This window comes from Malaya genurostris, chromosome 2 (genome assembly GCF_030247185.1).
Source record: "Malaya genurostris strain Urasoe2022 chromosome 2, Malgen_1.1, whole genome shotgun sequence".
NCBI lineage: Eukaryota > Metazoa > Arthropoda > Insecta > Diptera > Culicidae > Malaya > Malaya genurostris.
Window position 1 is genome coordinate 219,567,998 of NC_080571.1, and position 26,414 is coordinate 219,594,411.

The window sequence follows — 26,414 nt, forward strand, 5'->3', positions numbered from 1 at the left end:
AAAATTTGTAGGAAAAGATGTTCCCAATATCATAAAAAAAAATCTAAGTGGAACTCGGTGGAACTTTTGTTTTAGGTCTTTTCAAAGTTAGTTTTAATTACTGAATTATGGCAACCCCCTTAAAACTAGTTTTCTAGTCATAACTTGTTTCGTGTTATTTTTTATGCATACTTCGTTTGGAATAATTGTAGAAAATATAGAATTTCATAATTTTGTAGAAGCTAATGCATAAGTTTATTCTTTTCTGGAAAATTTATGCATAATTTTACCTTTTTTACCTGGGAAACCTTGTGCTGAAGCGAAATATGCAACTCAATGCAGCAAACTTTAATAATACTTATAGGAGAACATGTACCTTATCCAATTTATTTTCCAATGAGTATATCTTGAGTACTCTTCGTGGGACTCATTTTCACTATGGTCATGCTGAAACCATGAATGGTTAAGAAACAGAGGGCGTCGAAAAAAAATAATTTTGATTTTGACGAAATTTTTTTTTTCTATCTCATTTCAAAGCAAATAACATTTCAACTATTTTTGCTGAAGATATGAATAATGTAAAAAAAAAATTTTTTTTGAGATATTCGCTTTATTTTAAAAACAGTTTTTTTGGATTTACCTACGTAGAATTTATCTCTATTACCTAAGTATCTACTACAAAGTTAGCATTTAAATGAGTAACTTTTTCCAACACTTTTCACAACCTAATCAATCAACTAGGTAGTTAATGTTACCTAATAAATCATTACAATATGTCACTTAGTCGCATTGCATTCGATCAATAAGTATCAGTCACGCTCAGAGCTGCTAAATGTCACTATCAACGAGCAACTTTGCACGACGCAGATTGGAAAGTTTATGTCACTGGACTGCTGCCAACCCGGCTCTACCAATTATCATATATTGAGTGTCTTAGAGCCGATCTGTCATAACTTAAATTCTCTTGATATTATACTCACCAGGACGCTCATTGATTGCCGATGCGATTGATATTATCTTCATTTCTCCTGTCACTGCTTGTTAACGATGCGACTAAATATTAATCAAGCAGCATAAACATTGAATTAAATTCATTTACATCAATAAACTCCGAAATCCGATGACTTTTTGGAAAGAACAATGAACTTTATCAGTTTATGTTTATATTAGTACTCTCATGGAATTTTTTTACTTCAACAGGGAATAGGAGAATGAGAGAGAGAACAAAATGCGTCACCTGTCTTTGACTGAGTATATTTCTACTTGGTCATTGAACTATCGAGTATCTCATTTGACAGACACTTTGACCGTACCGATTACAGTTGACGATGATTTTAGTCAGTCTGTCAAGGTCATTTGACATGACTGACAATTTGCAGCTCTGGTCACGCTATCGTCCGAGTTTTCCGTATCGCTAATTTCTTGTTCTGTTGTAAGTTCTAGCATATCAATTGCTTCTAGTGACTATTTCTTTCTAGTTTTGATAGGATAGTTATAACTATTCGAAATCAGTGGGTCAGACGCTACTAGGAGGGCCAAAGTTTGGATTTTTTTTATTTGTTTATTAATTTTTAACTTTTTTCATTCAATAAACTATAAAGGTTGTTTTATGGAATCGCTTATTTGAAACCTAAGAAAAAACCGTACATTCATGCCTTGGACGAATTTTTGTATCTTTGTTATATTTTACAGGCTGTTGAAAAAAGGCTTTGTGTGAAATACCCCATGGATTATTACTATACATGCTATGCACGTATGCAAATATATGAAAGATATTTTTATCCTATTTCCGACTACCAGTCTGGACGCGCGTAAACACGTATAAACAAGTTCATGCTTACACGCGCAACTTAAGCAAATTGTTGCGATTTTTATTTTGTTACTTTTTACAATTGACAATATTAGAATAAATCTAAGTGGAACTAGATGCAATTTTAGGCCTTTTCAAATTTAGTTTTAATTATTGAAAATCCGAAAAATTATCAAAACTTCAACACATATTTAAAAAATGGAAAAATGTTTTCTAGACAAAATATGATAAAGTATTGTTAAAGTACAAACCTTTACGAAGAGATTTCATGTTTAAACGTGTAAATAAATTGAGTTATCGCGAAGCAATACGATTTTTAAGACGAGATGTTGATCGGGCGACGCTCACTGCAAAAGTGAGTTACAGAAATAGCAGACGCGTGACGCCCTCTGTTTCTTAACCATTCATGGTTTCAGCATGACCATAGTGAAAATGAGTCACACGAAGAGTACTCAAGATATACTCATTGGAAAATAAATTGGATAAGGTACATGTTCTCCTATAAGTATTATAAAAGTTTGCTGCATAAGTTGCATATTTCGCTTCGGCACAAGGTTTCCTAGGTAAAAAAGGTAAAATTATGCATAAATTTTCCAGAAAAGAATAAACTTATGCATTAGCTTCTACAAAATTATGAAATTCTATATTTTCTACAATTATTCCAAACGAAGTATGCATAAAAAATAACACGAAACAATTTATGACTAGAAAACTAGTTTTAAGGGGGTTGCCATAATTCAGTAATTAAAACTAACTTTGAAAAGACCTAAAAAAAAAGTTCCACCGAGTTCCACTTAGATTTTTTTTATGGTATTGGGCACATCTTTTCCTACAAATTTTGTAAAAATCAGCTGCATAAAGTTGCATATTTCGCTTCGGTGCAAGGTTTTATCCTAGGTAAAAAAAAGATAAAATATTGCATAACTTTGCCAGGAAAGAACAAACCTATGCACTATATTCAACAAAAATATGCGATTTTACAAATTCTACAATTATTCCAAACAAAGTATGCATAACAAAATAACTCGAAACAATTTATGAATAAAAAACTGATTTTAAGGGGGTTGCCATAAAAACGCTTTGTATATCCGAAACGGTGCGACCTAGACTTTTGGTATATTTGACAAAGTAAATTATTTTTAATAGTTCTAAAACTTTGTAGAAAAAAAAATTTCTATCTCTTCGGTAAAAAAGTTATGGTTTCATTTTTTGTCAAAGTAGGCCATGAACAATTAATGATATGATCAAACTACGCGGTATATATTTGTAAATAATTTCTTCAAAGCAACTATATGCATTAAAAGAACGGTTTGGCAGCTACTGATTTATGTCCGCGTTTTTATTGATTCGAACCACTGTGCGTCGTCCAGGTCCTGGTACACCGATTTCGTATAATATTGCGGTCCGGGCAGCGCTCGAGAGTCTTCCTTGGCGTAGGTTTCGTCGTCGATCAGGATGCATCCGTCTTTATTCTGTAGAATCCGGTTATACAGTTTTCACACTCTTGTTTTGGCCTGAACTTGCTGTACCAGAGACTTTTTCGGTACCTTCTGTTTCTTGTGATGTACTCAACCACTTTTAAGTCCCGCCCGGGCTGGCTGGGACCCGTTTTCTTACCGGATCGGGGCAAATCCTTTATGGAAAGGGTCTTACCGAACTTCTCGATAATATTTTTGACACTGGTGTGGTGCACTTTCACCCGTTATGCAATTTCGTTGTACGTGACACCACTTTCTGAGCACCACCAGTGTGAAGAATTTTCTTTCGCGTTTCCGGATCAATTCGACTCATCATTGAAACGATAAACCGTACCGAAACCAATCGATTGCGCAGCTGTTATTGTCATGTAAACAAACATGTCACCGCAAAACACGCTGAAAAAAATTAAGCCATTTCAGAGTAATAACTGTTTGAATGTTGCTAACTACATATCGATACACTTCTTATTTAGAAACCCGTTTTCGTTTCCGAGCAGCAAGCATGCAAACTAAACTTCACAAAACCGTTTCATTGATCGACTTTCAGGGCAAAACACTGGCACAGGGCGAGTGGAATCAATAAAAAAGGGCAGTAAGTAATAATAACTTGCGCCGAATGACATCAACGCTGCCGCCGATTATTTGATCAACTGAATGCAAAGGTCAGATAAGTGCAATTTAGTTTGGAAAGCCCGGTAATGTATTTTGGAATGCTAAACCAGGATAAAAACATGGAGTGCAAAAAATCGGACACGGATTTTTCATTGCAAAAGATTGTGAAGAGTACGATCATTCAGGTTAAGATTATGAGAAAATTCAATTTCGCTGAGGCCCCACATAAGCTAGACGCACAACTAAAGAGAATTGTTGTTTGCCTTTCTGTTTGTTTGTGTAGGGAATGTGGTCAACAAACGAAAAAAAATTATTTACCTCTTCATCAGTAGTATACAACGAAACTAAAGTTCTCATTTCCTGCAATCAGACGGAAATCCTTTACCACATCGTTCAATTCCCAAAGCAACATTTATTTGCATTTAATGTGTGTATGTGATTGGACGAGATGTTCCGGAACTTTGCGTACAGAATCAACAAGCAGCTAAGCTAATCAAGCAGAAATGGAAAACAGCACCCAACGTAAACAGCAAAATTTGTTCCAATGTGCAAATATTTTCTAACCAGCGCCCGGAAGTTACTGAATTAAAACATGAAAGCACTGGAATGACTCGTCGTATCGGACTGGTAGCTGTTGTGTACTCGGAACAGGAAACTGTCGAAAACATGGTACAGGTCATACAGACAGGTGAAACTGATGTTCGCTCTGCCATCCGTTAGTATGTGTATCAAATACTGCTTTTTAATAGGGAAGGTTTATGTAAAAAAATAAATTAAAGTTCCGTATCCGGCGCGGTTGTTTTACTCATGAGAAGTATGGATGGAGTAATGAATCACACTTTACAGTGCGTAAAGGCCGGCCCGACCGCAGTCCCTACTACTAAAACAGGATATTTCATCCGCACCGGCCAGGGATAATACATAAATTATGCAACAGTAGCATCAAACATAATCACTACTCACCACATACTCGCTGTCGTGCTGATTTTCGGAGACAGAAACGTTCAGCACCTCGTACGAGGAACCGTTCATCTCCAGCAGCTCGTGGATCAGCCCGGCCTTCAACTGCTCGATGAATATTTGATTGGTCTCGCTGGCGATGATAAAATCGCGGAAAAACGCCTGACTGCCCGGGAAAAGGTACTGTGTGGAGAACTGACTGGGTGCGACCAGTCTCTGGCGGAGTTTTACCAGCTTGGCCGGGTCCACGTTCGGCAAGTCCATCGCCAGTTCGGAAGCTGCGTTCTGCACAGAAAAAAAAGAACGAAAGGAACGGAACCGGTCAGGATTAAAAGGTGATTAGTATTTATCGCAGGAATGCAATCAATTTGGTAGGTTGTGTTGAGTGCCTAATGAATTGCTGAAAGAATTGAGAGCACAGATATAGTGGGTAACAAATGGTACTTTCGTTATAGCTATCGATACCTAACAGCATTTAGTTAACGATCTTGCAAAATTTTGTTTTCGATATGGACACGATTTGAGTAACTCCAATTTCCTGCGCATTATTGTCCTTTACAATGGTGTTAATTATTACATTATGAACCAATTCAAATTCAACAATGGCGGAGCAGTTGACACCCGTCACTGGCTTATGCAAAGCTTGTATATTCCGCTCTACCTTCAGTGACAGTGAGCGACAGAAAAACTGATTATATAAACTCTTTGATGGTGAATTAAGCAGATAACGAGAGGAACTCATGCATCAGCATCCTCGTTTACGTAAGCTCCTTTGCAGACTACATATACTCACATCAAAGTTGCAGGACTGTACCAACTGTGCCGTGAATAGCTTCGCCAGGTGTGCCATATTGATTGGATGGTCCATGATAGCCGACAGCGAGCGAACCTTCGTTCCGAGCTCCGCCAGAAAGTTCCACGTCGGATTTAGGTGCTTAAGATCCCACGTCCTGTCATGATTCGTGATGGCCGAGGTATTTGAGGAAAGAGAGAGAGAGAGAGAGAGAGAGAGAGAAAAAAAAAACAAAATCATTTAGTATAATGCGGTGGCGTTACGAATTTCGCACACGTGCCAGATGGAAACAGGAGAATCTTATCGAATCAACCATAAAACAAAGTTAGCATCGAATGTTTTCATTTACACCGTTCGCTATGAAAAGTTCGCGCCAGTTGAAATTTATTTAATACTGCACAACATTAGCAAATTAATAAATATGATTAATAAAGAGCAGAAGTGAAGTTATTACGAGGAAAAACTTTGTGATGACGTTTAAGAGCAATTGAAAAAAAATCAATTCATCTGTCAGAAACTACAAAAGTGGTACCCAATTCTAGAAAATGCCAATGGCTGTTTTCTTCAGATTAAGACTAACTTTTGAAAAGATCGTCTGATGTCTAAAAAGAATTCCATTAACATACACTAAAACCGGAAGACTTTGAAAAAATTGTTAGATGCCCAAAAATGACTCAACCTTGAGACCCCAAACCACCAGAAAATTAAAAGGACAAGCGTTTTTAGTTAATTTTTAATTAATTATCCAAGTTGAGGTTTGTATGTGTCCATGATTAGGCGACTCCGAACGGGACTATGAAGGCAATAAAAAACCTTTTTTAATCCTTCTAGTGGTGTAATAATTCCTTTCTCATATCACTTATATTTTCAAAATTATCACTAGAAGATTCTGTCAAGATTTTTTTTTAATAAGAATAAGATTAAAAACTTTCTTCGGTATACCTTATGATCAAAAAAGAACCGGAAGTCACACGGGGCCATATCTGGAGAGTACGGTGTTTGGTTGATGATATTGGTTGAGTTTTTGGCCAAAAACTGCGACACAACCAAGGCTGTTTTTGAATGAAATTCAGCTTTTTTGGCACCAGCCGAGAAGCGGCTGATCCTTTGCTTCGCCGATTCAATGTTTTAATTAGTAACAGATGTTGTTGGGCGGCCAGGGATCTCATCATGATCCAATTTTGTACGACCACCTTTGAAGCGTTTATACCACTCGTATGCCTGTATTTTTCCTAGACACGATTCACCAAAGGCCTTTTCTAACATTTTCAACGTTTCGGAACACTTAAATCCATTTGCAACACAAAATTTGATGCACGCACGTTAATCTAAATTTTCATCCATTATAAAAATCGCCACAAGAAAATTTTTCAACTTCTTTGTATAGACGCCAAACAAAAAGTAATCGTACGATATGCGTCAAAATTTGACAGAATGTGTATAAAAGTGTTGCCAACGTTGAGAGAATAAAAGTTTACCAATTGGACAAGCGCGGGAATTTTAAAATTATAATTCCGGTTTTTTTTTATCATAAGGTAAAATACCATCACCTTTTCGATTTATAAACAGTTATGTCAAGTTAAAAAAGATTTAAATTTGGCAAACCTGCACGCTACACAAAATTCAACAAAGTACGCTCTGTGCTAGGCGTTTTCGTTTTCCGAACCAGCACGTACCGATACGTACCAACTTTGCATCATTTTGTATGACAGATTGAAAGTTTTGATACTCATTGCTCTATAATTTTGGAACCGGAAGTCGGATCTGGATGAATTTGCACAGTATATTTAAAGACACTGCAAGTTTGAATTTAATCATAATTTGTGTAAATCGGTATAATCGTTGCTGAGAAATTGAAGTGACTTCCGGTTTTGGAGCTTTTCGTCACTATTACCGGTGCGTTCGGAAGCGGAAACCGGGGACTAGTAGTCCCCAAGCTGGATTCATATATCCACTAACTTACAAGGTCTGCCAACTATATGAATTTACCGGCAAATTTTATAAAAATTTGCACTTCGTTTCGCAATTACTTTTGAAAAAATACTAATGAAAATGAAAATTTTTCACTTATCGCACTGTAATACCGGAACCAGGAGTCGGATCTGGATCGACTTTTCGGGGACTTTTTAAAGAATTTCAATACCTTGCATCTTAGTTTGTAAAAATCGGTTAAGAGATTTATAAGAAACTCGAGTGCACCCCAGTTCGTGCTCGTATCTTACCCAACACAGTCGAAATTTGTTTACGGTCGAAACAACAGAAACAAAGACCATACGCCAGTAAACAATAGAGTGTACGGAATGGTCAAATACGATTTAACAAAGCCTGAAACTTGGCCTACAAGACCGAATTCAATTTGTATAGATTTCAAACGTTGCAAAGTTAGACCAGCAGCAAGTGAAATTGAAATCTTACTTAAAGAACGAATGCATCTAGATGCTAATAATGTAAGTGAGATTCAATTCAACAAGGCGTCTAACTGTGTGTACATTATGTTTAAACGAGAAAGCGATGCACTTGCATTCGCTTCGGTTAACAACGAGGTGCACAGCGTTGAGTGTGACAACATTAAATACAAAATCCCTGTGCACATGGTGGACAATGCCATAGAAGTACGCGTACATGACCTTCCCCCGCAGGCCGCCGATAAGTTCGTTCGGGAGAATATGTCGCAGTACGGTGAAATCCTTTCCATCGAATGGGAAGTATGGCGGATTTTTTCCCCAGCATCCGGAATGGCGTGCGAGTTGTGCGTATGCAACTACGTAAGGCAATTCCATCTTACATCATTTGTGGTCAAGGTGGGACACGTCTGTGTAAAACGTTTATTACCTATGAAAATCAGCTGGTTACGTGTCAGTTTTGTGAACAACCTGCACATTACGGTAAACCTTGCACTGAAACTGCGAAAAAGACATTTTCAACCAAAGACAAGGTCAACCGTTCAACAACGAAAACTATTGAGCGCCGGACTCATGTTTCACCATCAAACTAACCAGCAACTGCAACCAATGTACAACAAGGCGCATCTAAAGCAACTAGCAATAAGCTCAAGACTACGAACAACAAGGAAAACGAAACGAAGACGGACACCAACAACAATACAACCGATGAGGCAATGGATGACGAGACGAGTCACGAACAAAGTGCCCCTCAACCCTCGCAGGAGGGAAATGGAAGCTCTTCTCCTCCTAGAAAAAGAGTGACAACGAGATCCACTTAAAAAAAATTCTTTATTTAAAAAATCGGCTAATTCGGCCACGTAAGTAGGCTTTTACGCAAGTAGGCCTCAATAAAAATATCTTTAAAAAAAACTCGAGTGCGCATTTTGTCATAGATTTGCACATATTGCATTGTAATTCCGGTACCGGAAATCGAATAAAGATTAAATTCAATTGCGAGCTATGGGAGCATAAGACCTTTGAATCTAAGTTTGTGAAAATCGCTTTCAGCCATTAGAAAAGTGAGTGACAATTTTTTTTCATTTTTTGGTGCATCCGGTAATTCCGAAACCGGAATTCGGATCGGGATCAAATTTAATATCGATCTATGGGACCACAAGACCTTTCTTTTGAATCTGAGTTTGTGCAAAATCGGTTCAGCCATCTCTGAGAAAATCGAGTGACATTATTTGTCACATACACACATACATACATACATACATACATACATACATACACACACACATCCACACACAGACATTTGATCAGTTCGTCGAGCTGAATCGAATGGTATATGACATTCGGCCCTCCGAGCCTCGATTCAAAAGTTGGTTTTCACAGTGATTGTATAGCCTTTTTATATGAGAAAGGCAAACATATGATCATGCCCTATGGCAGTAACCATTTGCCCATCTGTGCGTACAATAAACAATGACCGCGATAACCGTTGCTTCCACCAGTTGTAAAGTTCGTTCTGTAATAATGTTTTTTTCCAAAACGGATATTTAGCTGCTGAAATTGAACAATTTAAAAACCTAGTGCAGTGAATGGAGGAATGGTATTACGTCACGATTTCAAAAAAGGAAGGGCATATGCTTATAACGAAAAACGCAGTGGTATACCTAGTATGCCAACTTGTTTTTCGGTTGGCCCAAAAATCTGCAATATGATTGTCAGGTAACGAAAAGTGCCCTGGATAATACATTTTCTCACCTTTAAACGCCCCCTGTTGCCAACACAACTATCAACTGATCAATCAATTGGTTCAACTCGCAGGCGGTGTATGCAGAAGAGTTAAGGAAGCTGCTACAACGTTACGAAAAATGTTTGAAAGTGAATGGCGTTAATAAGAAAAAGTGAGGAAGATTTCTAGAAAAAAATGTTCTGATAAAACCTATTTCATATGATAATAATTTTATTAAGACAAAAGGGCCCTCGCTTTCCGTCAGTGTCAGTAGGACTGTAGTACTAATCATGCAATTATCTTGTATAGTAAGAAATCGATTCCAATGCACTATAATCCGAAACGCGAAATTAGCGTGACAAAAATATTTTCACTATTAAATATTAGTTTTTTGTAGTTGGTGTCTTCACAAAAGTTGTTTGTAAACAAATGGCGCTACTTTTGATGAAAAAAAGTTACTAAGATGGTCCTTATTTAGATTGAAGTCTGAAATCTAGCTTTCTTAGTTAAACTCAAAAATGATTTTGTTGTACAATGAAGTTGTATGAAATTTTATTTTGAGCAACTTTAGTAAAAAAAGCACCTCTCTAGCTTTTCATTTGATCTAGTTACATCCAGTAAAAATAGGGTGGCTCCTGAAAAATCCCTTTTTTCTTCTAATTATTTTGTGGAACGTTCTATGGAAAAATTGTCTTCAGAAGAGTTGTTGAACTAATTATTGCGCATAATTTTGCAGAACCAAGCTTTTTCAAATGAGCTACCAGTAAAAAGCTATGATTGATTTTTCATCAAAAACTAGTCAACCTTCGAATATCAATATTCATTAGATCCCAAATTGATAAAATGTATCCTATGCGGTTCCTGAAATTGTCCATTCGAGAAATGAGACACACAAAAACTACAGACGAAAATAGATTGCAGAACAATTTTAAATAATTTATTACCAAAATAACTACTCTAATTGAGTTCGTTTTCACATCTCATCTCAGTCAGTCGATAAAACAAAACCGCTTACGTTCGGGACGGAAGAAACCAAGTACAGTATTGTGTAGTGAACGTAGAACGATCTCGAAATGAGTGAACCAAATGAACAAAAGCTACCACCGACCAGAAAGAATACAATTATTGTTGACTCCAGGCAGTGCAAAACTCGACCTTCGATACGAGAACTTGGAGGTTTGCTTAAGGGGCTGTCCATAAAAGACGTCACGCTTTTTTGGCAATTTTCGATTCCCCACCCCCCTTTGTCACAAATTGTCACAAATTTTTTGGGTATCTCCTTGGAACTACGATAAAAACTCTCATCCACAGTTTGTCCAAACGTTCATCTTCTGAACTAACAGTACCATCCAGTCCAATGTATTCCATCTTTATTTCGTCTTTTACTTCGCCAGTAACTTCGATGTAGCATAAAGAAACACGTCTCTCCAACGGTGATGAAAGTGATCAGTCTGGCCTTTCATGCAGGAATGAAGCAACAAAATTCTTGCAAATTTCTTGAAAAATCAACACAATTTATTTAAACTTCTTGCTTTTTTCCAAGAATGCTCTTGAGCGCAGCTTTCACATCATATTCGACGATTATTGGTGGTGTTTTGTAGATTTCCAGAAATAACATCCGTTATTTAAAAGCCTAATGATGAAAAATTAAATTTAAAGTCTTACAATTAAAATTAAAATAATTATTTTTCGAACTATTCAATCTTTTTCAAGACTACCACTGAACCAGTCTTTTATAGGCTATCTGGAAAATCAGTCCTTCTTAAAACTTATGCAAGTTAGGAATGTATTCTAGAAATCGACAAAACCGTTCATTTCAAAGAACTGTTGAAAACTTGATAGTTGTACCGAAAGAATTAGTTCTATTGAACCGTTCTTTCGTTTTCTGAAACTTTGTATGTTCCTTCGAAAATAATATGAGAGCTATAAATTATATTTTGTAGTAAACAGATTCAATAATAGTGAAGTTTTTTTGGCATGTGTTCTACCAATACTCATTCTCTTTTGTACACATTTTCAAAGTACGCGAGCTTCTACCAGATTCCTCAAACCAGCAAACGTTTCGAAAGACTATTCTATTGAGAAGAATAAAGAGCTATCATTCTTTAATAAGGACCTCCAGTTCACTCAATCTTCGAGGAGAACTAGTTCTTTTGGACCGGTCGCGGACTAGTGTATTCGAAAACTTTTTTAGTCTGGTATAGTATGTTATAAGGTTAAAAATTAAAAATGAATGCACTAAAGCACAACACTCCTCCCGCAAACCCGATTCCTTCTACAAGTGACTAACTAGTTCTAAGTGACGTCTCGTGACTAAATTTACGGGTTGTGCACTGCTTATATGGTATGATATCAGAACCGTTACGACGTTGCAACTGAGCCAGCAATTTGTTTTCAACTGCCATAAGCATAAGCCACTGAAACCTCTCCTGAATGTGTGCATACAAGTTCTCACAGAGTTGACAGTTTGACCAGTTGTGCAGTGCACGAGGTGCACATGAGAACCATTGCTAACAACATATACGATATCCCTTCAGAGATGGGTTTTGACGAGAGAACAAAATCCTTCTAGAATTCTTAAAATGTACGCTTGTCACTTTGGAAAAACCACAACAATCTATGCCTCTAGTGACTGAGATTATCTAAATTTGATTCTCTTATCATCGACACTGAACAGGAACCAGTTTCAGCTGTCAAAGAAGGAAATCAAATACTCCTTGCAAACGGTGGATAAAATGAAAGTCGACAGCTTTGTCGATTTTGTGAATCCTATTGAACAACAAGTACTGTCACAATTTCACATTACTGAGACAAATTTTGGTGAAATTAGTGGAATCATTAGCTGGCAACTCAAAACACGGCTCCTAAGAATTCTTTAAAAAATATTAAAAAATATGTTACCTGATGTTACTTTTACCATTATGCATACTTATTCTGAAATTTGAAGACAAACACTAGAAAAGGTTCTAAGTGCAAATGACAGTTCCTCTTTCTTTACTCTTTCTTTCGATTAATACGGTCCTATAGTCATCCCTCTATCTTACACTTTGCATGGAATAACGACTGAAACTATCAACATTCGATTTGCTTTTGAAAAAAATGTTGGAAAATACAGTAATACGCCGTAAACATTGAAAGAGAAAATAAACAAAGAGAAACTGTCATTTGCACTTGGGATCTTTTCTAACATTTGTCGAGATTTAATAGAAATCCAGCAAGATCATCCAAATTATCCTTATTTTTCATTATAAGCATTCATTGTGCTGTTATTGATGGCAACTAAGAAAACTCTTATTTATTTGAAATTGCTGAGGTGTTGGCTCCATTTTCAATGGATTGTGCACCATTGAACCTGTGAGGGATAATAAGAAGTTTCAAAACTTGTGCTGAACTCCTAGTTCAAACACAAAATGGCCTTCATCTTTTCATTTGTTGTATCAGGAAAATCATGATGTTGAATCGTTACTAAGATTAGGACTAGTAAATTTTTTCCCGGATTCGTACTAAAATTCCCGACTTTTTCCCGGTTTTTCCCGGTAAAATCAAATTCCCGACTTTTTCACGGTTTTCCCGATTTTCCCGGTCACTTGCCACCTTGTATTAGGCAAAATTTATTAATTTCACTAATTTACTCACCCCTCCGTGTAGTTTTGCTGATCACAACAGGAATGATTTCCTGCTTCATTCCTTTCCGAATTTACAAGAAGAAGCTTTTACATCAACAAATACATGTTTTCCTATAAAATGTAAACGTATATTATGGAGATTTTTTTCAGGAAATAGGGCAAAGCAGAAATATAATTAGGTATTTCAAAAATGCGCTCATTGAAAATATTGGACGTCACATTCCAAAAACCTCCCCCCCTTCTCCCAGTCGCAAAAGGTCACGTTTTGTGAAACACTCCCCTCCCTCTTGCGGCGTGACGTCTTTTATGGACAGCCCCTAAGGAGCAAATGCATCTTGACATTAGACATGTGCATTTACTTCAATGCAATAAGACAAATAATGTTGTTTACATCCAGTTTTACAAAGAGTTGGATGCAATTCAATTCGCAAAAGACAATAACAATATGCACTATGTGGAGCACGAAAACATTAAGTACAACATTCCAGTATATATGGAAGATAGTGTTATAGAAGTGCGTGTGCATGATCTTCCCTCAAGCGTCACCGATTCATATATTCGCAAAACTATGTCCCAATACGAAGAGATTCTCTCTATCGAAAAAGAAAAGTGAAAGAATTTCTTCCCCGGTATTCTAAATGGCGTACGTTTATTACGCATACACTTGAAGAAGGCTATACCTTCTTATGTGATTTTCGGTCAAGATACAAGAATTCCGTGCAAATTACTTGTTACCTATGACAATCATATGGGCACATGTCAATATTGCCAAAAAGCTGTTCGCTACGGTAAGCCATGTGATAAACTGGACAAGGAGACAACTACACCAAAGGACAACGGTGCTTCCTTCACACCAACCCCAAGCAACCCCAGTACATCTGTGACAGCCACCAACAACAATGAAGCATCCCCTTCAACGAATCCATCATCATCCCCTATAGAACAAAGTACACCAGCTGCAGTTAATAACTTACCCTCCAACCAACCAGCAATTGCCATGTACAACAAGGTGCATATACAGCAACTAGCAACGAAAAGAAGACGGAAATCGACAACAATACCATCGATGCGGCAATGGATGACAAGACGAACCACGAACGAAGTGCCCCTCAATCCTCGCAGGAGGGAAATGGAAGCTCCTCTCCCCCTAGAAAAAGGGTGACAACGAGATCAAACTCAAAAAAATTATTATTTAAAAAATCGGCTCAATCGGCCACGTCAACTTTGTTCAGTTTGGTCTATAATTTAATCATGGGTCGTCATTTGGTCTATAATTTAATCATGTATGGGCGCTGACAAAGTTGGGGGAAGATTCATTTTTTTATCGAAAAATTGTGTCCAGCGACGAAACTAATTTCTAGTTGAATGGATACGTCAACAAGCACAAATTGCCGCATCTGGAGTGAAGACCAGCCAGAAGCATTGCCAGAGCTACCAATGCATCCCAAAAAAAGTCACTGTTTGGTTTGGATTATGGGCCGCTGGCATTATTCGTGAAATACAGGCCGATTTTTTGGAGAAATTGTGCTAAAATTGAACTTTGCTCATGGACCATCTAAAGCGGTGCCGCGGCCAACATTTGCATGAAATCATCTTCAAACTTTAAATTATATTGATCGTTCTGTCGTTCCCAATAAAGATTTCATCAATTTCTTCAATTTTTTTCCTGAAAATAAAATCCTATACCTTTTAAAAAATCACACTTTATAATTGGAATTCTACCCTTATAGACGATTTCAAAAACTCTAGAGGGTTCAAAGGAAGCTCTCCAAGCGTTTAGGCTTGTTATCATCCAAAAAATAAATTGTCTGCAACATGTTTTGCATCATCCATTGACAGTAAACCAAAGCTCCAATAAGTTTTCTTATCTAATTTTCAACAAATCAAGCAGCAAAAAATGTTATGGAAGCAAAATTGGAAGTTGAAATGATGGTTTTGGAGCACGACTGGCTCTGTTTAAGAGATCAATCATTGAAATTCGCAGGAGGAGCTCTGGAATCGATTTATTTTTTTAGTTTATTAGAAACGGACGAAAAAATATGGGTTTTATTGACCCAATGACACATACATTTCATTCCAATCAAGTAGGAGCAGTTTTTACTATCTCGGGTCTTATTGCGAAACTTTCGGATTTGACCGAGTTTCAAATAGACGAAGATATTGTGTGCCATTCTTGAATAGCATGCTCAGGAAGAAAAACCCGTGTTTAAGTGTTTATTGTTTGTTCTGTATGATGAGATGATAATCCTTTTCAATACTTACGTGTCAGAAGCAAAGCACTTGGTAATCATCAAATTAATAGCTAAAAGGATAACCATTCATCTTCCTATAGCCAGCTTAAAGCTTCTACTTAACACGTTCAATCGCGCTCATTATCACACACACACACTCACCTTCTGAACAATTTCGGCAGTATTGAAAAGCCGAACCCCGTTAATCTGAACGGCTTTATCATGCCTTGGCAATAATTTATTACCTCCTCTCCACTACCCTAGCAGTTCGACGGTGCGCCGGTTCGCGTAAGAATCAAATGTGTGCCTTCTTCGAGAGGCCGCCGAAGGACGATCGCCCAATTGTTTAACGGATTAGAACCGGTTGAATGGGCATACTTCGAACGTGTTTAATATTGAAAGAGCTTCGGTGATATGACGACAGAAAGGAAGAAAGGCAACAGCTGACGACACGACGAAGCAATATGCTACGCGTCGTGATTAACACCCACCATGCCCCGAGCAGATTGATTTTTGAATGCCTAACTACACCTGACTGCCGCTTGATTGATTATTATTAAATTGATGTAACAACGTAGGAATTCGAGTGGTGCTGCTGCTGAGCCGACAGGTTGAAACGAAGCGCGACTAATCAGGTGAGAAATTGGCGCGAACTAACTGAGCATAAACTGCTAATTGATTAGGAATTTCAGCAGTTAGTTGGATGGTCTAGCATAATATAAGCTGAAGTACAGAATTAGGTTCTGAAACCAATTTCACCAGTGTAAAATGTTATACCAAGCACTATGCTACCACCTACCTATAAATTGTACAAAACATGTCCCGCTGCTTCTTGAAGGCCCCAAACTCCCGATCTGAGGGAAAATGCTCTCTGGTGTCGGCTTCCTGTTGGTAGAAAACATTGATTCCGCTGCCACTGTTGGCCACATGCATGGTCCCATCGAGAATTTTTTGTCCACTGCAATCCAATTGCAGTTTTTGTGCATAACAATCCTTCAGGAAATCATTCAGTGGTTGATTCAGTGTGGCAATCCGTTCATTTTCAATCAGCACCTTAAGGGTTGTGCTATCGAGAAGTGCTAGCAGATTTTTCTGTCGGTTAAGTGCTTCCATTGCAAAGTAGACACAATTGTTCAGATTTTTCAACACGCTCAAAACTTGTACAGCCGGTTTATCCAAACCGCAATCCTCAGCAGTGTCCGGCGGTGAACATACCAGTGGATCAAATTCGGTGTTGATTAAGTTTATTAAATACGATACCTCGGACAGGACATTTGGGGTAAGGTTGAGGTCAATTAGCACGGTGTAAACGTCTACCAAACGATTAATCAGGACTGGTAGTGTAACCCGATTCAGCTCGATTCGAACCGGCTGAGCATTGGCTAATCCTTCTGCTAGTTTGCGTGGTGTTATGATAGAATTCCGTAGGGCAGTATGAAGCATTCGGTTTGTGTCAGGATTTTGTTCCTCGGCAGCTTCGAAGCTGCTCCTGATAATATCTTTATAGTTTCGCAACAGACCTCGTTCGTCTTTCTGAGAGAGATCTAATTCCAGGCTATCTTCTGTCAAGTTAATTAAATTATTATCCGATTTGAACGATGAACTGGTAAAATCGTGCCGGTTCAAGCCGGTAGATCTAGTTAAAATCGTTGTAGGCGTGACGCGCCGTTTAGATTTCCCCTCGGCAGGACTAATCGAATTGTCAAGCTCAAAACTGGATCCACCAAGTCGACTGGTAAGTGTTTTACTGACCGTGATTGGTGTTACGCGTTTTTTACTCCGTTGCTGTTCGCTTCCGGGGGTCGATGGCTGCATCGAGGCTTTCAACCCAGGGAACTCATTCTCCATGAAGAGTGAGTTCGGTTTGCTACTACTATCTTTACTGTTATTTGCGCTGCCGGGTGCGGCGGCATTGGTTACCGATTTTCGAGGCTTCGACTTCAACGAGGAGTGGGTAATGAAGTCACCCAGACAAGGTGAACTGGTCGGACGGCTTGCGCTGCTGTTGCTACTGGTGTGATGGTTGTAGTTTCCAAAGGATCGATCGTGACAGCGACGTGAATCATGGCGAGTACCGTTACCCGGCGCCGACTGATTGTTGTTAGGCGTTGAGCAATCCAGATTCCACGAGTTACGTGATCCTTTGCCCGACCGATTGCTGAGGCTGACGATTGGAGTGCTGGTGTTCAGTTGATGTGTGATGGGTTTGGCGCCGTGGTTTCTGATCGGAGTGCTGCTGTTGGTACCACCATCGGTTTTGCCAATCGTCGTCGGAGTACCGATTCTAGCGTTCGGAATTGGACTAAACAATGCCTCCTCTGTGATGACTGGGAACGGATGTTCTGGTTGGAATAAAAGAGAAAAAAAAAAATGAATCACATCTTTCTTAGTAAATGTGTGTGTTTAAATATTAATTTTATTCTAACAAGCATCCAAATGTAACAGTTTGAACATTTTTCAATGCTTCCAAGTTCAACACATTATAACACTTTTTCGGTGTACTTAAAATTTTAATGTTACACCTAACAGCTTTATTTGAACACTATCCAACACGTAACCTCAAAAAGAGTAGTTCAGTGTCAGCTTATCTATTTTACAAAACGTGATTCATTTACCTAGCAGTGAGATGAAATAGACATTTTTATACTAATCACCCTGTATCTCCGAAACCGGAAGTTGGATCTGACTGAAAAACAAGATGTTTTATAGAATCTTAAAACTTTTCATTTGAATCTTAGATCGTTTCAGCCATCTACGAGAAAAATGAGTTACACAGTTTTAATTTCGTTTCACTTTTCATCCTGTAGTTCCGGAACCAGAAGTCGGATCCAAACATAATTCAGGAACCTTGTTTAGGAGCATGCAACTTTTCATATGAGTCTGAGTTAGTAGAAAACGGTTGAGTCATCTCCGAGAAAATTGAGTGAAATTATTGGTCACACACGCATTTGCTGATCTCGACGAACTGTTTCGAATGGTATATGGCTGTTATGTTCTTCCTACATTTATTGCTGTAAGTAGTTTAAACCAATATAATTATGGAATTACTTTCAACTCGAAAATGATCATTTTGCCGTTTCAACCTTCCGAGCGAACGGACGTGCTTTGTGTTTACTGCGAAAAAAACCAGTGCCGTGTGTGATAACGTGACCGGACGATCAAAACTAGATTATATCGCTATTGTGTAATAGACAATAGTGCTTTTTTCTGTGAGAGGTTTTTTGTACATTATACACTGAAGCAGTGCATTGTTGTGAGCGGACGATCGAAACAGTACCGTTAGCCGGTGATTGTTTGATCGATCAAGGCCAGATTTCAGTGGCCATTGTGATTATACTGTGCGGATTATAAGTGAGTGTGCTTTTTCCTCTCGGAGGTTTTTTGCACACCCTCGAAGCGGCGATACGCCGATCGACGAGGGCTTGGCCTTGGTGGCCCCCGTTGGATTAAAAGTTAAGTACTATTATTTTGTATATTTTTTTTTCTTCTTCATTCGACCGTTCATTACCCCCCCCCCTTCGAATCATTTATTTCTGCGCGGAGGTAACTCCGCGACATGTCAAATTTGACTCCCGACCCCTCCGTTCTCGATGATCAGATGGAGACTTCTGTTGGCAGCAATAAGTCTCGCATAAAGAGTTATCCCGATGGGCTTGCACTCTTGGCCGGGCCTTACTCGGTTTATTTCCGGACCAAGGCTAAAGAAAAAAAATTGAATGTTTTGAAAATATCGCGGGATCTGTCCTCGCGATACAATACTATAAAAAGTATTGATAAAATACGACCAGATAAGCTCAGGGTTCTGTTCACCAGCTCAAAGCAGGCAAATGAGCTCGTTCAAAATGACCATTTTACGCGGGAGTACCGCGTCTACGTGCCAGCTCGCGAAGTAGAAATCGACGGTGTGGTCACCGATTCGAGTTTGACTTGCGAGGACGTTCTTAAGTACGGAGAGGGCTGTTTTAAGGACCCCTCACTTAAGAACGTCAAGATACTGGACTGCAAGCGATTGCATTCAGTATCGATCGCCGGGGATGGAACAAAGTCTTATCCCCAATCTGACTCTTATCGTGTGACCTTCGCCGGCTCTGCTTTGCCCAACTACATCCTCTTGGACCGGGTTCGTCTGCCTGTTCGTCTTTTTGTACCTCGAGTAATGAATTGTACCAATTGCAAACAATTGGGGCATACAGCATCTCATTGCTGCAATAAGCCCCGGTGTGCTAACTGTGGGGAGGCTCATGCGGATGGCTCTTGCGGTAAGGATGCTGAAAAGTGTCTCTACTGCAAGGAGGGTCCGCATGACCTAATGGCATGTCCTGCGTATAAGCTGCGAGGAGATCGGATGAAGCGTTCCCTGAAGGAACACTCCAAGCGTTCCTTTGCCGAGATGCTTAAGAGTGCCACCCCTCCTAAACTGACAACGAACCCATATGCCTGCTTGTCAACTGACGAGAGCGATTCTGACGACCCTTTGGAAGGTCCATCATCGGCGGTCCCTCATAGCTGTAGGAAAAGAATGAATAAATCCTCTCATAAGCTACCTAGTAAGGGCTCGAAGGTGTCTTCCGAAGGGCTTCGAAAAGTTACAGCTAACGGGAATCGGGACAAACCACCGAAGCAAAAGGCTCCTGGTCTCGGAAAACTCAGTTCCGAGATGGAATTCCCACCACTTCCCGGGACAACAAAATCCCCAAACGTCCCTGAAAATCTATCAGAGAACCAACTAGGTGCTGGACTTATCAAGTTCTCTGATGTTGTGGACTGGATTTTTACAACTTTTAAACCCTCTTAAAAGCATTTTAATTGCTTTCATGCCAACAGTAAAAATATATTTAAAGCAGTTGACTGCAAATTGGCCCCTTCTCTCAGCGATTGTATCCTTCGATGGCTAAATCATCCATCGAGGTCACGGATCTAATCACTGTTTTACAGTGGAATTGCAGAAGTATTATCCCAAAAATAGATTCCCTTAAATTTCTAGTAAATAATCTGAAATGTGACGCATTTGCATTGTGCGAAACTTGGCTAACTTCTGAAATATCCTTAAACTTCCACGATTTTAACATTATTCGCCTGGATCGAGATGATCCCTACGGAGGAGTACTTTTGGGGATCAAAAAGTGCTATTCTTTTTATAGAATTAACCTCCCCTCGATATCAGGTATTGAAACTGTCGCATGTCATGTTACAATCAAAGGCAAGGATCTTTGCATTGCTTCAATCTATATTCCCCCAAGAGCCTCGGTTGGGCATCGGTGGCTCAGTGATATCATTGAGCTCCTTCCTGCACCGACGTTGGTTTTAGGAGACTTTAACTCACACGGTACGGGATGGGCCTGTCTTCACGACGATAACAGATCAGCTATGATCCATGATATCTGCGACAACTTCAATATGACAATCTTGAATACGGGAGAAATGACACGGATTCCTGCACCACCAGCAAGACCAAGTGCGCTGGATTTATCACTTTGCTCGACATCGCTACGGTTGGATTGCACGTGGGAGGTAATTCCTGATCCCCACGGTAGCGATCATCTACCGATCGTAATATCAATCACCAGCGGCTCAAAACCATCGAAGACAATCAATGTTTCCTATGACCTCACACGAAATATTGATTGGAATAGCTATGCGACCGCGATATCTGAGAAACTTGAAAGAACACAACAACTTCCTCCGGAGGAAGAGTACACGTTTTTGGCTGGCTTGATTCTCGACACCGCGACTCAAGCTCAGACGAAACGTGTACCCGGCGCAAAAACTAACATCCGTCCTCCCAACCCGTGGTGGGACAAAGAGTGCACAAATTTAAACGCGGAGAGAGCCTCCGCGTATAAAATATTCAGAAAAAATGGAACACCTGATAATTACCGGAATTACGCGGCGTTAGACGTTAAAATTAAGAACTTGATTAGAGCTAAGAAACGCGGTTACTGGCGTCGGTTCGTAGACGGCCTAACAAAAGAAACATCTATGAGCACTCTTTGGAACACAGCCCGACGAATGCGCAATCATAACACAACGAATGAAAGCGAGGAATATTCTAACCGCTGGATATTCGATTTCGCTAAAAAAGTATGTCCAGACTCTGTTCCGGAACAGAAGATCACCCGCGCCGCGACACCAAATACAAACGAAACACCGTTTTCGATGGTAGAGCTCTCACTTGCGCTCTTGTCATGTAACAATAAAGCCCCGGGATTAGACAGAATAAAATTCAATTTGTTGAAAAATCTGCCTGACCCCGCCAAAAGGCGCTTGCTGAGTTTATTCAATAAGTTCCTTGAGGACAACATTGTTCCACATGACTGGAGACAAGTGAAAGTGATATCCATTCAAAAACCAGGAAAACCAGCATCCGATCACAATTCGTATCGGCCGATTGCTATGCTTTCCTGTATCCGGAAATTGTTCGAAAAAATGATTCTGTTTCGTCTAGACAATTGGGTCGAGACTAATGGCTTACTTTCAGATACACAATTTGGTTTCCGCAGGGGCAAAGGAACGAACGATTGTCTTGCGTTGCTCTCAACCGAAATTCAAATGGCATTTGCTCGTAAGGAACAAATGGCGTCAGTTTTCCTAGACATCAAGGGGGCTTTTGACTCAGTTTCTATAAATATCCTATCTGAGAAGTTGCATCAGCATGGTCTTTCACCAATTTTGAATAACTTTTTGTACAATCTATTGTCCGAAAAATACATGTATTTCGCGCATGGTGATTTGTCGACAATACGATTCAGTTACATGGGTCTTCCTCAGGGCTCATGCTTAAGCCCCCTTTTATACAATTTTTACGTAAACGACATCGATAAATGTATCAACACATCTTGCACGCTGAGACAACTTGCCGACGACAGCGTTGTGTCCATTATAGGACCCAAAGCTGGCGATCTGCAAGGGCCGTTACAAGATACTCTTGCCAACTTATCCACATGGGCTCTTCAAATGGGTATCGAGTTCTCTACGGAGAAAACTGAGCTGGTTGTATTTTCAAGGAAGCGAGAACCAGCACAACTACAGCTTCAACTAGGGGGTGAAAACATAGCTCAGGTCTTCACATTCAAATATCTCGGGGTCTGGTTCGACTCCAAAGGCACCTGGGGATGTCACATTAGGTATCTGAAACAAAAATGCCAGCAGAGAATCAATTTTCTTCGTACAATAACCGGAACTTGGTGGGGTGCCCACCCAGGAGACCTGATCAGATTGTACCAAACAACGATATTGTCCGTTATGGAATATGGATGCTTCTGCTTCCGATCCGCCGCGAACACCCATTTCATTAAGCTGGAAAGAATTCAGTATCGTTGTTTGCGTATTGTCTTGGGTTGCATGCAATCAACTCATACGATGAGTCTTGAAGTGTTGACGGGCGTCTTACCGTTGAAAAACCGGTTCTGGGATCTCTCATATCGTTTGCTCATTCGATGCGACATTTTGAATCCTCTGGTGATTGAAAACTTCGAAAGGTTAGTTGACCTTAATTCTCAAACCCGTTTTATGTCCTTGTATTTTGATTACATGGCTCAGAATATTAATCCTTCTTCGTTTGCTCCCAACCGTGCTCATTTCTTGGATACTTCTGATTCTACTGTGTTTTTCGACACATCCATGAGAGAAGAGATTCGTGGAATTCCGGAACACGTACGCCCTCGAGTGGCCCCTAATATATTTTATAATAAATTTAGAACAGTCAACTGTGAAAAGGTGTTTTACACTGATGGATCAAACATCGACAGGTCCACAGGCTTCGGCATCTTCAATCAAAACATCACCGCTTCTTACAAACTCAGTGATCCGGCTTCAGTTTACGTCGCAGAATTAGCTGCTATTCAGTACACCCTCGAGATCATTGAAACATTGCCCAAAGACCATTACGTCATTGTCACGGACAGTCTAAGTTCAATAGAAGCTCTCCGGGCAAAGAAGCCAGGAAAGTAACCCCCATATTTCCTGGGGAAAATACGGGAACACTTGCGAACTTTATCTGAACGGTCTTATTCAATATCGTTAGTCTGGGTCCCTTCGCATTGTTCCATTCCGGGCAATGAAAAGGCAGACTCATTGGCTAAGGTGGGCGCATTACAAGGTGACATTTATGAAAGACCAATCTGCTTCAATGAATTTTTCAGTATTTCTCGTCAGAAAACTCTCGAAAGTTGGCAAACTTCATGGACGAATGACGAACTGGGACGATGGCTACACTCCATTATCCCTAAGGTATCGACGAAACCTTGGTTCAGGGGGATGAACGTGAGTCGCGATTTCGTTCGTGTTATGTCGCGGCTCATGTCAAATCACTACACCTTCAACGCACATCTCCGGCGTGTTGGGCTTGCGGAGAGCGGTCTCTGCACCTGTGGCGACGGTTATCAGGACATCGAGCATGTCGTGTGGTCGTGCGTAGAGTATCGCGACGCCAGATCGGAGCTATTGGAATCCCTCAGGGCCCGAGGTAGACCGACTGAGGTTCCGGTTCGGGATGTGTTGGCGAGTCGGGATAGTTCATATATGCTTCTGATATACCAGTTCCTCAAACACATTAATATACAAGTGTAATCTGTTACATCTTGCTTAGAAAGTTCCTCCTATTTATCAACGTTATTTCAACTGTGGCTAAGAATTATTTTCACCTGCAGGCTCGACACTAACTTCCGCCGATTATCCCGATTCCTCATCTGTCCACCATCTTCATCGGAACTAACAAGATCTTTTTGCTGTCACTAACCTTTTCGCTTCCCCCCTCCCCGTCTCTTCTCCATCTCGATGTCAACTAATTAAATCTCTGTCGTTCTTAGTCATTTCGTTCCCATATCCCCATTTTACTTCGTTTTCCGCAATATTTACTTCTCTATATTTTTTCGTTATATTTACATCACCATCATCGCCCACGGAAGGTCGCTCTAGTCATGCGGGCCACCCGCCGGGTATTCGTAGCCTGGGGGTGTTTCCCGCGGACCCACACAGACCGAGGGATGCGGCCAACGTCATCTGGAAGACTCATGATATATTCCACCCACCGGCCGGTGCCGATCGCCAGCTGAAGGTTGGATCTGCCAAAGTCGACCACTGCGACCCCAATACAACATTATCCAATCATACTATCCTAGTTTTAAGTTAGTCGTTAATAAAATTAGAAAAAGTCCTTGGCACCTTAGAGCTAAAGCAGTGTGCCTTAAAAATAATTATATTATTGAATAAAAAAAAAAAAACTCGAAAATGATGCCATCGATCGATTATGTTGCCAAAAACGCACCGTGCTAAAAACGGTCCGAAGCAAAATGTCACGAAAAAGTATGCTGTACACAGTCTGTTTGGTACTTAGAAACAATTGTATGTAACAGTATACAAAATCGTGTTTCACGTTGCTCTCAAGCATTGCTTTGTCATACAATGCACAAAACTTCTACTGCTGGAATAGGGGGAAAAAGTCGCTTACACAAAAATGTCGATATTTCCGTTAAAAATGGACGGATTTTAACAATATATGGCTTGTTGGATAGCTATTATCGCAATCTAAGTCTGGAAACATATTATGTTTTCAAGGTCAAGTGTGACAGATACTGCCAAAAAACATAAAACTTCGTATAACTCAAAAAGTAAACATCCGATCTCAAAACCATTCAATAGCGTTCTTTGTTGACAAGACACATACAGACCCACACACATACACACACACACGGACATTTGCTCAGTTCGTCGAGCTGAATCGATTGGTATATGACATTCTACCGGTAAAACTGATCGATAAAATCACTCTCGTAAACAAGTCTGACTTTCAGCTACAGTTGCAGTTTGTGCATACAATAAGAACTGTTTCATCAATCGTTCAATAGGTATTGGAACCCTTAAACACTTTCTCGAAGAAACCATCCTAATCGAGCCAACATGGTCTTGAGTTGCAGAAATTTAGAAGCCTGATTTGCACACTAGCCTCACCAATTCGAGAAATTTGTATTACTATTTACACTATATGATCACGGACAATATTTCGATTCTAGAAATGAGCCAAACGAGTCATGATTTTTGGGAAAATACTGTATTTTCATATTATGATAATACACCAAGATTAAAAGTTTTCGGATCATGATCTACTTGAATTGATTTCGCTGAAATTTAAGAGTAACGCACTTGACGGGTATAACTTCAGGCGTGTTTCTGCTACGATGGTAATCTTTGCAACATAAATAAAATGTAAAAAGCACGGCGAATTTATTTTAGTCTGAATCATTACCAATTAAAATATCATGATTTTGAATAACGACGAAACCAAAAATAACGTGTTTACTTGCGTTTATTGCTCCAGTTTTGATTTTGTGTTTAAGAAATTTAACACTTGAACGAACTGCTTGAAAAAACACGTGAGAATCAAACCTCATAAAAACAAACTCTATGTTGAATTTCTGCAAATACCGCGGAATGATGTATAATTTTCAAAAAATTATAGAAAATTAATATTAACTATAAATTATTTAGGTGAATCAATACAGCTTGTGTTGTTATGTCTATGAAACAAATAAATCAAAGTGGTTGAACAAAAAACAATTTTTGATTTTCGTTAGATGGTGTTAGCTCTCGGAATATTATTCTAACAACAACAGTAGTCACATCAAATACGTAAGAATACATTCAGATATGTTCATACAAAATGTAACGTTGATGTTTGCCAAATGGAGAGCGTAGCCGTGCTTGGTCTCTTATGATGTCAATTTACAATTCATTATCTTTATGTTGTCAATTCGTCCCGGGTTGACGGTTCAATGCATAGGACGCTGGTCTTACAAGCCAGTT

The 26,414-nt window shown here is 39.4% G+C and overlaps 1 protein-coding gene across 3 annotated transcripts in view; it reads right to left on the reverse strand.

Moving 5' to 3' along the window:
- Nucleotides 1–26,414, reverse strand: part of LOC131427652 (protein disks lost) — an 828,850-nt gene that overhangs the window by 161,073 nt on the left and 641,363 nt on the right. For all 3 annotated transcript variants that reach the window (XM_058591040.1, XM_058591038.1, XM_058591039.1), the window contains 3 exons: nucleotides 16,414–17,956; nucleotides 5,633–5,789; nucleotides 4,843–5,124 (listed from right to left, as the gene is read on the reverse strand). In XM_058591040.1, coding sequence (XP_058447023.1) covers nucleotides 4,843–5,124; nucleotides 5,633–5,789; nucleotides 16,414–17,956 — 1,982 coding nt within the window. The remainder of the gene's footprint in view (nucleotides 1–4,842; nucleotides 5,125–5,632; nucleotides 5,790–16,413; nucleotides 17,957–26,414) is intronic.